This window comes from Pimephales promelas, chromosome 8, assembly GCF_988280905.1.
Source record: "Pimephales promelas chromosome 8, fPimPro1.hap1.1, whole genome shotgun sequence".
Classification (NCBI taxonomy): Eukaryota; Metazoa; Chordata; class Actinopteri; order Cypriniformes; family Leuciscidae; genus Pimephales; species Pimephales promelas.
The window spans coordinates 30,923,874-30,941,272 of NC_142776.1; the positions used below are offsets into that span (position 1 = coordinate 30,923,874).

Consider the following 17,399-nt stretch of genomic DNA (forward strand, 5'->3'; position numbering starts at 1 on the left):
GCACAAGATCGTTTGCATATAAAAGAGCCAGCGGAAATTATTGCAGGACGAATCAATAACCTTCCCACGTGCTACGTGGCATCTTTCGCTTCTTTGGGTTTTTTTTTTTTTGTGCCATCTTGCAGTGCGTTTTAACGTCCTCATGAAACTCTGACGGCGGTGTCCGAAGGTATCGACTTGCTTGTTTTTCGTCTTTGCTGTTGTCATTGTGAGGGAGGGAAAACTTGTTCGTGTGGATTCAAGAAGGTCATGGCGCTGGTGATTGTTTTTGGGTTTGGACATAGAGGAGAACAATCATTTTCCCCCCACTTGGAGCGCAGTGACAGTGTGCGATGTATTTTTAGCCGACGTGCTTGACAGGGCGGCCCACTCTCCCTCAATTACCCACAAGTCCAGGTGACCCCGACACCACTGTTTACTGAAACGAATCCAAGCCGGAGGGGGGAGGGGAGCTGATGAGAGGGGTAACAGAGTGGGACGGAGCTGTCTTGTTGTGTCTGACACCCCCTATGAGCCTTTTTCCTCTGCAGGTCTATATCTCACTCTAAGCCTTGGTTTCTACTCCGTATCTCCCAAAATGGTCTGCATATATCCTCACATGACCTCTCAACCAACCTGGCAAATGTTACAGCATTATCCTCAATTAGTGGCCGATGATGGATATGACATTTCGCAGATAACACATAGCATTGAAACAGTTCTTTGTCCTTAAATCCGTCTCGCAAACTCCAGATCGCTTTAACGGCCCTAAAGTCATTTTTCAACACCGCGCCTCCTCTCATTAAAAGCCAAAGATACACGCTTGCGCTTTTAAAAAATGGATGTCATTGAGACGTTTGACTGATCGCCGGCGAAGCAACTCAATTTTTACCGCAGCAGGTAGCGGCGACACCCAGACTGGGGCCCCGAACTCCCGCTTCAACCTTTTCCTGTCCTTGTACCCCGGTACCCTGGTGACCGTGTTCGAGCAAGCGGAAAGTTGATTTAAGGTTCACAACCACATTAGTTGTGGCCCATCAGCAGCCCGATAAAAAATGCTGTCGCGCACTGGGGCCACGGAAATCAGTGACCACGTCTTCCTCGATGAGGCTGCCATGGCACCACTGGGGGCAAACTGACACTACTATTAGTTTATTGTTCTGTGAGGCAGAGATCTTCTCTCCCTCCTGTTAAAGGGGTTATGATCACTGGGGCCTTCGATATGCAGCCCTTAGGCCTAAAATATGTTCCTCCCTAATGCTACAGAAGCTATTAAACAGTGCCACACTGCCAGCCGATCAATCACTGCCAGTGAGGCCGGACGAGGGGCCGGAGTCCCCTGATGGGTCTGAGCGCACATCGCGCATCAAGCCTGGTCACATTCGCTGCTTTCATATTAGTGGCAAATTTGTCTTGTCGGTGTCCTGTGGCCCTTGACTGGACAACTTGACAACTAATGTGAGGCTGTAGATGAGAATGAACTCCAGAACTTGAGGGATTCACAACGTGTGTGTAGGAGAGCACTGATTTAGACGAGAAAATGAAGTACGAACACAAATCTGGCAGTCGCAATGTAGACAACCAGGACTCTTCTGCGTAATCCCATTCTGTTCACACAAAGTTGAGTTATTTACAAGAGTGAAAGCAAATTCATTCAAGAAAAGGTTTAATGTTTTTCACCAATTTCAGCTAAATTGGATGGATTCAGTCAGCAATTTAGTCAAAATGTCAACAATGGATCCCTATCGATTTATTCATTCAAAAAAAAAAGTTAAAAAATGAAAACAAATAACCTAAGCGTTTTAAAAATAATAAAACTAAACACAAGTCACTAAAAATAATCAGGATCCGAAGTGACTTCTGTATTGCGTACATACTCGGTATGACAATTTACGTAATTCACACCATATTCTAATATGCACTATATAGAAGGAAAGGTTCTATACAGAACCTTAAAAGGTTCTAAAGCGCTACGTATATGCAATGCATGTGAATAATCACAAAATTCAAGATATGTGGGTTAAAAATGTAATTAATCAATATCAGACGAAGAGTGCCATTTCAGTTTTTATCCTCCAAAATCAGCATGCTTAAAATGTGATATTAAATTAAAACAGTTTAATAAACAATAATTTAATTACATACTACAAAATGTTGCAGAATAATAAGATATATGAACGAAAAACAGCCTTTAAAGAACCTTTGTGTCAAAAGGGTTCTTTCTTCTCATTAACCTTTTTTAGCATTAAAAATCCTTTGGAGTTGAGTAAAGAACCCTATGCTACAGTGTGTGTGGTTGTTTCTAAAACTTTGCATTGTGCTCGTGGGACAAGTAAAGAAGCCAGAACTGGTTTTACTCCACCAAATACACCTCTCTGCATTTCTTGAATATTCATCTGCTCGGTTTGTTTTCTCACTCTGTAACTCACACTCCTCCAACACATTGCTCTAATTCATAGCAGACTTCAGCTGACCCTCTCCAAAACTTCAAATCAAAAAGTCAAATAGTGATATAAACCCAAATACAATGGACCAAATACCAGTGTTTTGATGGAAGTCTCAGATGTCTGCGCCGTGCCAGAGAGCTAGGTAGCACGCTTTTAAACAGGGTAGAAATCGGGTAGAAATTGACTGGATGTGCCTGTACATTGTAAAAAGATTTCATTCACGCATCAAAGTCAGAGTCTAATAAATAAGCCAATTTCAGCCCATGTTGCTGGCCGAGTAATCTTACTTAGTAGCTTGCCCAAGCACATAATCACCACGCACACATAAGGAGGTAACATAACTTATCACACCAATGCTAACTACTCAGCTAACTACTGAATATTGTAGATTATATCTTGCGAATGGAAAACTGGGCTGCTGGAGCATGAAAGAATGCAGTGGAGTGTGAAAGAAAAAAAGGTCATCAATAACTTTTAACAGTGAAGCAGAAAATGTGCAGGACACACACACAAACACACACATACTGACATGTTTTTTAATCAGGGTATGAAATTACCCCCTATGCCAGTCAAATTTGGGCCCAATTTTACCAGTCACTGTGCCAGGCGACCTGACATCTCCGACTGATGGTTGACACGAAATGCTGCTAGTTAGAGGCAAGGAAGCACACAGAGAAGAAACGCATCTGATTATATTGATGAATAGAAAAATCAAAAGCCTAAACTGTAAATTAATTTCAAATTGGCTAATGAAATCGGCAAAAGTTTATTTTGTAGTCTGGCTTTAACCACCACTTTGGGCAACACTTAACCACCAATTCAAGGAATCTGCCATGGGCTATTACAGTTATTCAATCAGATAAATACTAGACAGACAGGTTCTAGGAAACTAGTAAATAATCTACCCTTTACTGCCTAGTAAATGTATTATATATCTAAACAATATCTTGTGTATAACGACAGCATGTATTCTCTGTGTTTTTCATTACTGCCCTCTAATTGGGCATAACATGCTTGCAATGTTCCCTGGGTAGCGACTGCTCGAGATGTCATTCAATCACTTGTTAAATAAATAAAATTGTTCTTTCAATTCTTTTTTAAAAAATTGTTCTTTCAGTTCTTTCAATTCTTTCAAATTGTTCATTGAGATGGCCTCCTATTTGACACTAGCCTATGGCTTCGCATTGTAAAGCATCGCCTCGCCCAGCCCCAGGGCAACATGGGTATGTGGAGTGGCTCAGCTTTCCGACTATGCCCTGATCAAACAATAACAAGACTAAACAAACACAGTTTGTATTTGCGTGTTACCCAAGTTCCCCCCTCCCCAGCCTTTATACAGCCTTATCTTGTTATGGGCTTGTTTGTCTTAGCCGGAGAGAGTACAGTCAGTTTTTGAAAGAAAGAAAGAAAACAAAACTCAAAACAAAACTGGAAAATGAATGGGGCCTTTATTCTGTTGCTGCTCCTTAAGTAAACATGACAAGGAAAATAAAGCAATACACCTCCTGGAAAAACACCTTTTGACTCACTGACTGCTTGTGAAGTGATTAATCTTTGACTAGTTTAGTGGGTTGAGGTTAGAAAACAATGGAGCTAGTATGTTTGGGGGCTGACGAGGAGCCAACATAAGACAATAGAGATAAAACAAAGATAAATGTAAATGTACATATATCAGAGATATATGTATTCAATGGAAGAGTGAAAATCAAGGACACATTTTCTCATTGTAAAAAAGAAAAGCAACAGACGCTACAATGCAAAGAGAACATAAAGGCCTTTTATCTCAGAGTAAATTTATGTAAAATGATCAAAAGTGCAAAACCTTTCCCTGCACAAAACTATTTATTCCTAGACCGCTTCATGTGTGTGTAAATGTATTTCCTCACACATTTACATATAAAGATATTTTCTCATAGTTAACACTAACCGTATTCTGGACAAATGTGGGCAAAATAGTTTTGATTTATTTTTAAAAAAATACTTCCCTTGATCTGAGCGGTACAAGACTTGGCTACTTTTCCTAAGTTTGCCTCCTGAACACAATTTTTTTTGACTCAATTCTACAATGTTAAGTGGGTGAAAAAAAAAACTCCTAAATCTTGTATTTGGGTCAAAAATGGGCACCCATAGAAATGAATGGGAAAAACTGTAATTTAGAGCATTCTAAAATAAGCCAAAATAAGACACCAGGTGACAGCAAAGTCACTTCATCTTTAGGTTTTAGCTCTAAGAACTTATTGGAATGATATTTTAATGTAGTTAAAAAAAAACACATAAAAATAAGCATAATTTACATAGAAAATATGGTACTTTTTGAAGTAAATAAACTAAAAAAAATACCCCCAAAATAAAAAAAAACACCATAAATGGATAGACAAAACTTTATCGAAGACAGTGATAACATTTATAATAAATAAAAAAATTAGGATCACACCTGAGTCCTCTGTGACCAAATTTGTCCACAATTACAGGATTAAGGGCTATAAAGTGAAGACGGTTTGAGGGCTACTCTTTTAAAAATGTTTTGTTGTCCCAATATTTGCCCATTGTTGCCCCCACCCTGCATTTAGCAAAAAATAATAGAGATAATTAACAATTGATACATACATAGATCCCAAAAATAAAACCCTACAGATCCTCAATTTTTTTTACACAGATGTTGCAATCTATAAATAAACAAACAAGCAAAAAAAAAAGGGAAACAGAAAAGCCGTTTTCTAGGAGGCTGATGAAAAACCACATTGTAATTTTGTGAATAATTTCCTTGCACTTTCCGTAAGATATTTGTCAGCAATTCCCATTGCTCTCAGTGTGAATATCCCCTTGCGGGGTGATAGATGTGCTTGTTCTTACCCTGAGTGAGGGAGTGCAGGGGCAGAGTCTGGTTGGGCTGAATGGACAGCAGGCCTTGTCTCTGCAGGCTCAGGAGATGCTGCTGCTGGAGCTGCTGAACCTGGAGCAGCTGCTGTTGGAACGCCAACTGCTGCGCAGACACCTGCCGAGGGAGAGACGGAGAAAGGATGAGGGGTCTACATATCATCCTCGCTCTCACAAACAATTATGTCAACACGTGCACAAACATACTTATTCACTCAGGGCTGATAAACACACACAAACAGGCACGGACAGGTACATTCCCATATTCCAGCACCCTCTTAATTAACGAGGAGTCGGGGAGGCTCGTGACAAATAATGAAATGTTGTTAATCATTCCTAATAAGAGCCACAGGATTTTAATTATGGCCATTCATAACTCCGCAAACAACCTGTGACTGAAAGGAGCTCCTTAATATTCAGAAGAGTGCAGAGCCAGGGGAGCCAACCGTAGTCTCCTTTGGAGAAATCAGGGGTGTGAAGTAACAGGGCAACCGTCCAATAGGAGGAGAGCTAAGCAGTTTATGTGCCAATTTTACACATTTATATTTTGTGATTCATTTTATCATGGCATTGTATACAATTAATTCTGAGGCACATTTATAAAAAATATAATAAAATGAATTGTGGATATTAAAACATTTATGCATAAAATAAACGGGCCCATTTTTAATTTCATGACGTTTTTAATTGATTAATCCAAACGTAGTGTTTCCAAGAATGCTAAATAAAGTGATCGGGTTGATGAGCGAGTTTATATGTCACAAGCTTCAAATCAGAATTGAGTTTTTTTTTTTTTTCGCACACTGCATGAATATACAGAGTTTCACCACTGTTTGCACATGCTATTCTCCAATATTGCCATATTAATTAGGAGAATTTTAGAATGACACAACAGTCATTCATGACACTACATTTAACACACAACACACATATATCATGTAAACACAAACTTTTATTTTGGATGCGATTAATCGTGATTAATCGTTTCACAGTCCTACATTCAACAACTACAAGAGCTCGCTCCATGGGTCATACGTCATTATGCCATTTCCACATTGCACATGCACAGTGCTTTCTAGTTTCTCTTTACAATCCAATCAAGTGTTTACATGTCCTATCGACGGATTAGAAAAGGAATAAACCCACCCTTACAATCTAATCGAAATTTCATTTGGATCATTAAGGTGTTTACTTGAAGGCTTTTCGGTCCCATTAATCCGCCAATCCGATTACTAACAGATTATTTGGTTGCATGTAAACCTAATCATTGATTAATCTCAATATTATTTCATTTTCATTAGTTTTTTATAAATATATTTATTTTTTGTGTGATATATTAATGCATTGTACATTGTAAAAGTTAGTGCATTAACTTAAAATAATATGCAATGCTGAGATTACAGTAAATTACTGTTTTTTAATGGATAACACATTTATCTACATGTGATGTTTAGGCCTAACAATTTATTTAATTGACTGATATTTTTTAATCATGAATGACATTGCAATTTATATCATTTTGTGAGGATGTTTGTGTTCAGTGTCTTACAGTAATATACACCCTCACATCTGGATAGATGGAACTGAGTATAGAGAGAAATTCAAGGTGCCAAAAGACTGAGGACATTTTCAGAGGAAGAAGGGAGTGAGTTAGTAAAAGTGGAAGGGAAACAGGGAAAAGAGGGTGTTGAAAGACAGAAGGAGAGGGAGGAATTGGGCGAACAAACTGCTGCGTCGTCAGGACGATAAATGGGAGGAAATTATCTAACATCCCCAATCACCCCTCAGTCAAAACTAATGGGCGATGTTATGGAGATACAGGGTTATTGAACCCTTTCAATGCTAACACTGTTGTTTATGACCTCCTCTATGCATTACGACAACTAAGCATGAGCCATAATCACGGGACGTTCCTCTGAAGGTTTCTGATGGACCCGTGGTGAAAAACCGGACACTGAGGGGGGGTCATGTGTTTGTGTGTGTGCACGTGTTTGTTGGTACATTAAAGCGCAAACGTGGCTTTGCCAAGCTGTGTGCCGCACCCTCTTCCCAGACACAGGATGCTTCGCTTTGTGTTTACTTCTCCAAACAGAAGGCGCACAAAAAAGGTCCCGCAGCACAGGCGCGGACAGGTCAACCTTTAGACCCAGAACAGATCTGAAACAGCCTGATAAAGTGCTTGCTCTTTTTCCACTCTCATTCATGGTCCACCCATCCTCATCTGCCTGTCAAAGGTCTGTTTCTTTTTCTCTCTCTCTCGCTCTCCACTCTAACCCTGATCACGAGGCTTTAAACATACAAATGCTTTAATGTCAGTGGTCAGAGCTATGGCGCAGCGGTAGCACAACATATGCGCGCTGTGGTGCTCCCACAGAGAAGCAGGGTCAGGTCTGGGTCATGTCCTGATCACATTATCCTTGACTTTTATTTCATTATCCTGACAATTAAAAGCATAAACAAATATGCAATGCTGAGATTACGGTAAATTACTGTTTTTAAATGGATAAATCAGTTCTTATAATATATATAATCTACCTTTAAATCACATTAAAGGGTGGAGAAACATATATTTTACGAAAGACTATGAAAATGAACATGTTTTTTAATACTGTGAATTGTGCACATAAAAACCTTTATTAATAAAATAAATAGTCTTTTAAGAAATCAAAATGGACATTTTTTATGGAATATGACAACCAGTTCATCCAAACACATCATTTAAAAAAAAAAATATTTCCCCTTTTAATATTTAATCAGAATAACTTCCTCTCCCCCCCCCTTGCAAAGACATTTCTTCTCTTCTCTTCTGTCCATCAAATCCCAATGGAAAAATCAAGTCCCGCTCCTACATTTTATTTTATTTGAGAAGCGATTTCACTCGGATAAGCCACAATATAGAAGTAAAGACAAATTGCAACTTCCGTTTCATGCCGACTATAATTAAAAAAAAACATTAATATTGATGCTTAAGGTATATAGTTTTACACCATTTATCAGTGTAATATTCAGATTAATAAATACAGTTAAAGTATGCTAACAAATTGAACCGTATCATAAACTGTGTTTATTTTCATCTGTACGTCACCCTGAAGGATGGCCTCGGCCGCTTGAGATCTTCCTCGTCGCACGAGCGCTAACCTAACGCCAGCCTGGCATAGCGAATGGGAGGTTAACACGGAGTGGCACGCGAGAGAGGCGAGAATAGAGCATATGACAACATGATCCAGACTGACGCTGGCAGGCCCTTTTATTGCCTCGCCTTCAATCCAAAGTTAAAAATCTTTGAAAACCTATGAAATTTTGTTGTCTTTTAAATAAAAGAGGCACAAAGCAGCAGCGGGGGGTTAATGTCTGACCCCCGTGGGGGGAGTCGCTGCAACAATTCGTATTCCATCTTTTGATGGCTGCGCGAGAGAAAGCCGAAGGAGGGGGAGCGTGCGAGAGAGAAAAACACGCACAGACGGAGGAGAGCCTCTCGAGGGCTGCATCAAATTCCTGTGATCATACATAATACTCTTTAAAATGGTGTTTTTCCTTCCTGTTCGTCACGTTCCATTCAGCTGATCAATTGTTTCTTCTTTTGACGGTGCCACCCTCCTTTTTTCAACCCCCCCTCCCATTCCAGAGTCCCCTTCCCCTCATCGGTCCTTCTGACATGAGAGAGAGGGAAAGAGAGATAGAGAGAGAGAGAGAAAGAGTGACAGCTTCTGTCAGAGGCAAGAGAAACAGTCCTGTCGCATTGATTTATGGAGGCAACGCACCACAACTTGTCCAAACTGAAGCCCCCAGTTCATTAATTAGCGAGCTGGGGGACTTTGAAGTAAGCATGTGAAAGCGTGTGTGTGTGTGTTACAACGTTCGCCTTCATTTATACGCTCTCTCCGGTTACAGAACGAAGCTCTCTGTGGGGAAGTTAAGAAGTGAAACTCTGATCGTCTTTGAACTGCTTCTGACCGCACAATAATCGCTTCTTTTGTCTAGAGCATTGCCTTATCCTGCTGTCATTAGAGCAGCCAGGAACACAGCTGGTGTTACGGCCTTAAAATGAAGGAAGACAGAGATAGAGGTAGAACCCTTCAGATATACTACAACTAACTATGCTGTGCCGTATTTCTGTCACCGGAGAAACCTCACGCGCTCTTCAATCGGTTCATATTAGTACTCGTACTAGTAATTAGTAATGGATCTCTGCAGAATCGCAATAATAATTGAAATTGTCCAAAAAGGTTTTGTTTATTAAATATTTTGTCAAATAACTATTTTCCGATTGCTTTAAGGAAAGGAATATTAGGATGAGCGGTTTCGCGATCTTGAAAGAGCGTTATCTTTTTAACGTTATTGCCAAAATAAGCATGGAAAACTACAAAGAACAAATACTGGGCCAGCTTTAACATGTATTTTTTTTTTGTCCTCAGACACTGAACATGGAATATGAAGCGGCACAATAACAGCCAATCAAAAAACACTACCATTCAAAAATTAGGCCAATTAAATAATAAAAAAAGAGCGATTTTTGCCAAGAGCGATATTTAAGACTTCTTCATTTCAAATAAATGCTGTTCTTTTGAACTGTTCTGTTACGTTTTAATTTTTTTCAAAACTAGTGTATATACCGTAGTGTATATTTTAGATATAGAGCATTATTTTGGACTAATGAAATTATAATGCAGGGGCGACGTCACACAAATAGATCAATGTTTTATCTTTGGACTGGTTAGAACAAGAACTCAAATTAATGAATTATTAAAGAACATTTTAGTGCTTATTGGATTATAGTGTTGCGGTTGGTTAGGACGCGGAGCAGAAACACAAGAGCAGGACAGGGTTCTTCCCATTGTCAACTCAACTCAAAAATAAGATGACACCAAGGCACTGGAATGATTTTGTACTTGTGTTGGTGGGAAACAGCTGCTTGATGCACTGGGGGCAGGTAATGAACACCAGGGCTGAGTGTTTGCGTGTAAAGTAATGCAGTCAGCATACCTCTTTACTCTGCTGTTTGCTGCCATGCTGCTGCTGGATGAGCTGAAGGTGGAGTTGTTCTTGCTGTTTCTTGTAGAACTCCTGGAGTTGCTGCTGCAAAATCACAGAGTCATAAATTAAAGACGCCTCTTCTGTATTTCTGCTGTGTTTTATTTATTTTCTCCTGAAGAAGAAGTATTATGTTACAAAAGAGATCATTTCCTCTACTGTGACCCTAAGAATTAAAAGAGTAATGTACTGTAAAATACCTCAAATCTTCAACATTAACATATGTATGGCATAATAATATTTTTTTGAATAGCAATGAAAGGGAATAAGGAAGAAGTTTTGAACATTTGAGACATTGTCTACACATTCCTCTTGGTTCAATACCACATAAAAAATCCTGTTCTTCATGATATACAACCTTCACATTTCACAACTTTCAAAAGTCAAATTTACAGAGAATCAGGAAGAACTAACCTAAAGTGTGTGTGAAAATTCTTCGAGTCACATGTCACAGATTTACCAAACTGTGTTTATTGCTTCACTGTTACATGTATGACTAATCCTCTTGGTTTGTCACATAGACTGAGCAACAGTTAAAGGGATACTTTTTTTTTTGGAAATAGGCTCATTTTACAACTCCATCAGAGTTAAACAGTTGAGTTTTATCATTTTCGAAACCATTCAGCTGATTCATACTATGGAAGTCAATGGGACCAGAAACTGTCTGGTTACTGATACTCTTCTAAATATCAGAAAATCAGATGAATGGATTCGAAAATGGTAAAACTTCGGTTTAACTCTGGGAAAGTTGTAAAATGAGCCTATTTCCAAAAAAAGTGGAGTATCCTTTTAAGCCAGTTGAAAAAGAGGAATTACTGTATGTTTGATACATTAAGAGAAAGGAACTAATTGTAGGGCACTTAGGAATTTATTAGTTGTTAAAGGAGTAGTTCACTTCTGAAAACTTTTGCTGATAATTTACTCGCCCCAATGTCATCCAAGATGTCCATGTTATTCTTTCTTCAGTCGAAAAGAAATTAAGGTTTTTGATGAAAACATTCCAGCAACATCCCAACTCTCCTGTTCAAACCCAAAATGAACAATTCTTTTTTCCAATCGGTGCCATTCGGTTCATTCAAAGAACATAATGAACGAATGGACTCTGAAAAAGATTCGTTCATTTTGAGTTCAAACAGGTGAGTCATAAAACTTAAACGTTATAAAACTTAAATTTTTTTGTTTTTTGAGCGATCGATAAGCGATTATAAGACCCTTATTCATCGTCTGGTATCGTTTAAAGCCCTTTGAACAGTTTGCACTGAAACTGTCTTTTGGACCTTGAACCGTTTGGTGCCCAGTAAAGTGCATTTAATGGAGAAAAATGCTGGAATGTTTTCATCAAAAACCTTAATTTCTTTTCAACTGAAGAAAGAATGACATGGACATCTTGGATGACATGGGGGTGAGTAAATTATCAGCAAAAGTACTCCTTCAATTTCTGCTGCCAGTTTACGTATAATAGATTACGACTATAATAAATTATATCTTAATATATTATATTCCAAATGGTTTATTCATATTATTTATTGAACTCTGCTTCACATCGTGACGCAAGGATCCTCATGGCTTATAATTTAATTAGAACTCTTGTAATGTCATAGTGTTGGTTTAAACCAGAGTAATATTTGAGTCATTCAAACGGAAGGAATATATCCGCTATAACAGAACGAGGGCAAATACCTGCTGTAACATCAGTGCTTGTTGTTGTTGCAGTAACAGCTGGAGCTGCTGTGGGCTCAGAACTTGGTGTTGGAGGATTTGCTGCATCTGCTGAGGAGTTATGACCTGTGGTGTCATCATAGCAACAGAAACTGGGACCTACACAAACACAGGAAGAAGATGGACATATGAATACAATGGCATTTGGATAATCACATAAAACTTACTCAAAAAATACATAAACTAAATAACCTATATGCAAAAACGGCGCTATACTACACACATGGCACCCGTTATCGTTAATATAACACGTGCTGTGAGGGCTAAGTTTAGGTGTGGGGTAGGGTCTGCGTATCATATTCACGCTAAAGGATTTATAACGTCTTGTGTTCGAGTGTTATATTAATGATAAAGGGTGCCATGTGCGTAGTATAGCGCCGTTTTTGCATATAGCGTTCTATATGACGTTAAAGGATGAGAACGGGCTGAAAATAACGTGTCAATGTCTTAGCTTGTCACCAGAAGAATGTGCTAAGAGATCAAGATCTGTTTCTCAAAAAAACAAAAAAAAAAAAAAAACACCTGAGGAGCTTTCAGAACCAGTGATATGAGGAGCCAAAGCTGCTGACTGATGGAAGACCGACAGATACAAAGAGAAAACCCAAACACACACACACACACACACAGCGTCCCCCATCATCAAACGTCCCACTCCAGAGACAAGGCCACTGGCCATTATTCTGGAGTGCTGTCCATGTTTTGCTTGTGACTGTTTGAATACGTTTTGTATTTTCATTTTTTTCCCATGATTGTTTTCCCCCCTCTTCATCAGCGTGAAGCTTCTTGTCCCTGCGATACTTCACTAAAATGGGTCACAACACTCACGGTGTACCGTTTTGTTGTGTGCGTAAACTTAAAATCGCTGAATATCAATTAACACGAATGGAACTGTGTCAAAGCAGGATGTGTTCTTTGTTAGTTCGGAAGTAGAGTCCCTCTCTAAAAAAATATATCAAAACAACACATTTAAGGGCACACAAACAAGCCTAAGTGGAATAAAAAGGGTACACATATTATGGGCGTAAAAGAAAATGGCGTGTGATGACATTGAGAGGGTCCTCGTGCTGTTGACAGGGGTCTTTAATTAGAGAAGAGGCTGTGTGAATACAGTACACGTGTGTGTCTCAGTGTCAGCCTTTCTCTGATACACCGTGCCATTAAAATCTCCTTTGTGACATTGGGTGACAAACCAAGTCTGTGCTGAACTTGATAGCGGCGGGCATTTGCAACTGTTAACACACATCCCCAGCGTGTTTTAGCAAGTGTGTGCGAGATCGCAGATGCATGTCTCACATCTACTCCTGACTGGCCAGACATTAGGGCGACAGTCTTCCTTCACCAAGGTTACCCAATTGCATCTGTGATTCAGAATCGCTGACACGCGTTTGAATTTGTCAGGTCTTGATGAATGTAAATGAGTGTGTGAGGGGAGGGGCTAACTGTCAAATCACCTCCGCCTATTTCAAACTAATCTAAATATAACAACAAAAAACCAAACACCTTGAAGGAACTTCTTAAACGCAATGTCACACAGACAGGGTTGAACTTGTTAAACTCATCACCAAAATGGATATGTGGTGGTGCTTACAATCAAAGTTGAACACACAGGCGGGCACCGCAACACACGGCTGGTACGTCTTAATATGCGGCCCATTTTTCACTTGGCTTAGCGCACCATTTGCATAGGCTGCACCCCTTGATTTCTTCATTTCACAGTCATTATGGCCTCATGTCCTTATTTCTCAGCGCCACTAATTTTGATGAACTATTCTGAAGGTCAGAGAGGCAGACGGGCGTGTGGTGAGAGACAATACGAGCTAAAACAACACCAGATTTGCACGTTTGTACATTTACACTTGATTATTAAATCCTTACCAATTAATAATTGCCAATTTGGATGTTTCATATTTTATTTTATTTGATCACTCTTAAAATTTCAACAAGAAACATGAACAAACATTTACACCCAGTAAAAAAATGGATTTGCTTATTTGGACATTTTCATAAATGTTTAATTTTTGGGTAACACTTCACAATTAGGTTTCCTCTGTAGTTAATAGCAATTAACAAAGAACAACACTTAAACAGAATTTATTCATGTGAATTTCAGCATTTACAAACATAATTCAAATCTAAGGTTGTATTTGTTAACATTAGTTAATGCACTTGAACTAACATGAACAGCAGTATTTTTATTAACTAAGATTAATAAATACTAGGGCTGTCAAACGATTAATCGCATCCAAAATAAAAGTTTGTGTTTACATAATATATGTGGGTGCATTGTGTATAATTAATTTATATATATATATATATATATATATATATATATATATATATATAAATACACACAAATGCATGTAAATTTAAGAAAAAAATATTATTTATATATAAAATATTTATATTTATATATAATATAAATTATATATAAATCTACACACAGTATATACATGAAAATTTTTCTTAAATATATACAAGCATGTGTGTGTGTGTGTATTTATATTAGGGCTGTCAAACGATTAATCGCAATTAATCGCATCCAAAATAAAAGTTTGTGTTTACTGTTTACATAATATATGTGGGTGCGTTGCACTGTGTATAATTATATATATATATATATATATATATATATATATATATATATATGTATATGTATATATACACACACACACACACACCTGCTTGTATATTTAAGAAAATAAGATTATTTATATATAAAATATTTATATTTATATATAATATAAATAATATAAAAATCTATATACAGTATATACATGAAAATATTTCTTAAATTTATACAATCATGTGTGTATTTATATATATATATATATATATATATATATATAAAATAATTATACACAGTGCACCCACGTATATTATGTACACACAAACTTTTATTTTGGATGCGATTAATCATTTGACAGCCCTAATTTATATATATATATATATATATATATATATATAAAATAATTATACACCGTGCACCCACATATACAAACACAAACTTTTATTTTGGATGCGATTAATCGCGATTAATCGATTGACAGCCCTAATAAATACTGCAGCAAATGTATTGCTTATTGGTTAGTTTATATAAATTAATAAATTAACTAATGTCAACAAATGATACCTTACTGTTAAGCGTCACCAATGCAAGTTCTTATATTTTTTTGTGAAGGGTGAAACTGTTCTCGAAACAAAACAAAATTTTAAAATAAATGTACTTTTCAGTTCCAACAACCAAATAAATCCTTTTAAACATCTAAATGTAAAATGTAAACGCTTTGTAAAAAACATTTACTAACTTCTCAGGACACGAAAAATTACAATGCCAGCCTGTTCCAATTAAACCCTTTATATCCACACCTTACAGACACACTGACACCAGCTTCACACCCTCATTTACAGCATGAGCATGTGTGTGTTTGTGTGTGTGTGTGTGCGTCCACTTCTACCAAACCTCAGCTCTAGCGGAAAGGCTATTACAGCTCACATTTTACTGCCCATTACCACTGAGGTCATTAGTGGAGAGAGGGATGGGCCTCCTCTTAACCTATTGATCATTGTAACTACTAGCATTTAATCCGCTGGTGAATGAGCTGGAATCTCTTTAAGACAGGCCTTCCACAGAAGAGAAGCACTTCAGCTGAAAAATATCGTCCTGGCCACTATATCAGCAGCACTTAAGAGGAGTGAGGGATACCACTGCTTACAGCTCAGAGCTGTTCGCTCTTCTCCTCTGGCCGTAATTGTGGAAGTGTGCGGAATGAAATTATTATTATGAATTGCGGTAAATGGCCACATCGCTTGATAAGAGGTGAGGAAAGAACAAATACATATTTCAAGTCATCTCGTAATGAAAGCGCTGTGAGATAAAGCACATATCTGGTTAAATGAGATAGGAATTTTATGAACGCATATTTCAGCTGTCATGTGGACAGTTTTAAAGAGCACAAAACTTGTTTGCTGAGAAAGAGAGAGAAAGAATTGTTAGAAGAAAAGAAAAGTGAGCATGCTTGAGAAAGCTGACGGTTATGAATTTCACTAGAAAGAGGTGTAGGTAGGCCAGGTGTGAGAGTACCACATTAACACACACAAAGTGAAACATACTCAAACAGCTGCTATGTGACTGTAGGCAATGTGCTAGCGCAGGCCTGCTGTCCACAGGCCCTTCCCAAACTACACACACTGTACACTCAACATTCACATGCCAACACATGCAAACATCTGCAATGTGCAAAAATCAATAATAAGTGAACTTGATACTTGCACTCTAAAAAATGCTGGGTTGTTTTAACCCAATTTTGGGTAAAATATGTACAAACCCAGCCATTGGGTTAAAAATGTAATTTAAAAATGTAACCCAATGGCTGGGTTTGTCCATATTCCACCCAAAATTGGGTTAAAACAACCTAGCATTTATTAGAGTGCAGGCCAAGTTGTACAAGTGATACTTAGATTAAGCCAGGATTAGGCCTTAGTTCAATTAGAACTTTCAAGTAGCTTTAATAAAGGTGCCTTAGGGGAAAACAAAAGAAGATGAAGAAAACCTTACTAGTGTGAATCTGAGACAAAACAAATGGCACTGGCATATTTTAAGATAAGTTGCTTTCAGTTAAAACTGCTCAAATATGCATTTGAGTCTGGAACTAGGTTTAAGCCTAGTCTGTGAAAGCATCCACTAATGTTTTAAAATGAAAAAAGTAGGTAAATATGGCAAAAAGAAAATGTTAAATGTAAAAAAAAAACAACCACAACATAAAAATGTCAATGTAACAAAAAAAGACTGATATTTAAAATAAATAAAAAATCTATATATTTCATTAATCACTTTGCCTCTTCAATCAAATATAAAGTGCACACATTTGTGGGCATTAAAATGAACGACATAACACTCTAAACAATGCTGGGTTGTTTGAACCCAAATTTGGGTAAAATATGGACAAACCCAAATATTGGGTTAAAAATGTAATTTCAAATTTTAACCCAACAGTAATTTTTTTTAATTGAATTTTTAACCCAACATTTGAGTTTGTCCATATTTGACCCAAATTTGGGTTGAAACAACATAGCATTTTTTAGAGTGTACATTTATTATTTTTTTTTAACTTGAAGGTGTCGAATTGCAAGGGATACAAAAAAAAAATGATGCCAGCTGGGAGATGGAACGTACTGGACGCAGCTGGGGATCCAGCTCATTTAAGCCTGGCGCTCAAATCCACCGTCCAGTTCATCTTCATTCCATGACTATGAACAGGAAACGCCATCCAAAAATACGGCTCTAATGAGGAAACATCTGACACACATCTGACGAACCTCAGAAACACTGATACTGACTTAATGAAG

The 17,399-nt window shown here is 37.8% G+C and overlaps 1 protein-coding gene across 9 annotated transcripts in view; it reads right to left on the bottom strand.

The window, feature by feature from the left end:
- Positions 1-17,399, bottom strand: part of foxp1b (forkhead box P1b) — a 207,722-nt gene that overhangs the window by 31,569 nt on the left and 158,754 nt on the right. For 7 of the 9 annotated variants that reach the window (XM_089134366.1, XM_089134367.1, XM_089134364.1 and 4 more), the window contains 3 exons: positions 12,015-12,152; positions 10,287-10,379; positions 5,280-5,421 (listed from right to left, as the gene is read on the bottom strand). In XM_089134366.1, coding sequence (XP_088990492.1) covers positions 5,280-5,421; positions 10,287-10,379; positions 12,015-12,152 — 373 coding nt within the window. The remainder of the gene's footprint in view (positions 1-5,279; positions 5,422-10,286; positions 10,380-12,014; positions 12,153-17,399) is intronic. The other 2 variants (XM_089134368.1, XM_089134370.1) reach the window with 1 other exon arrangement.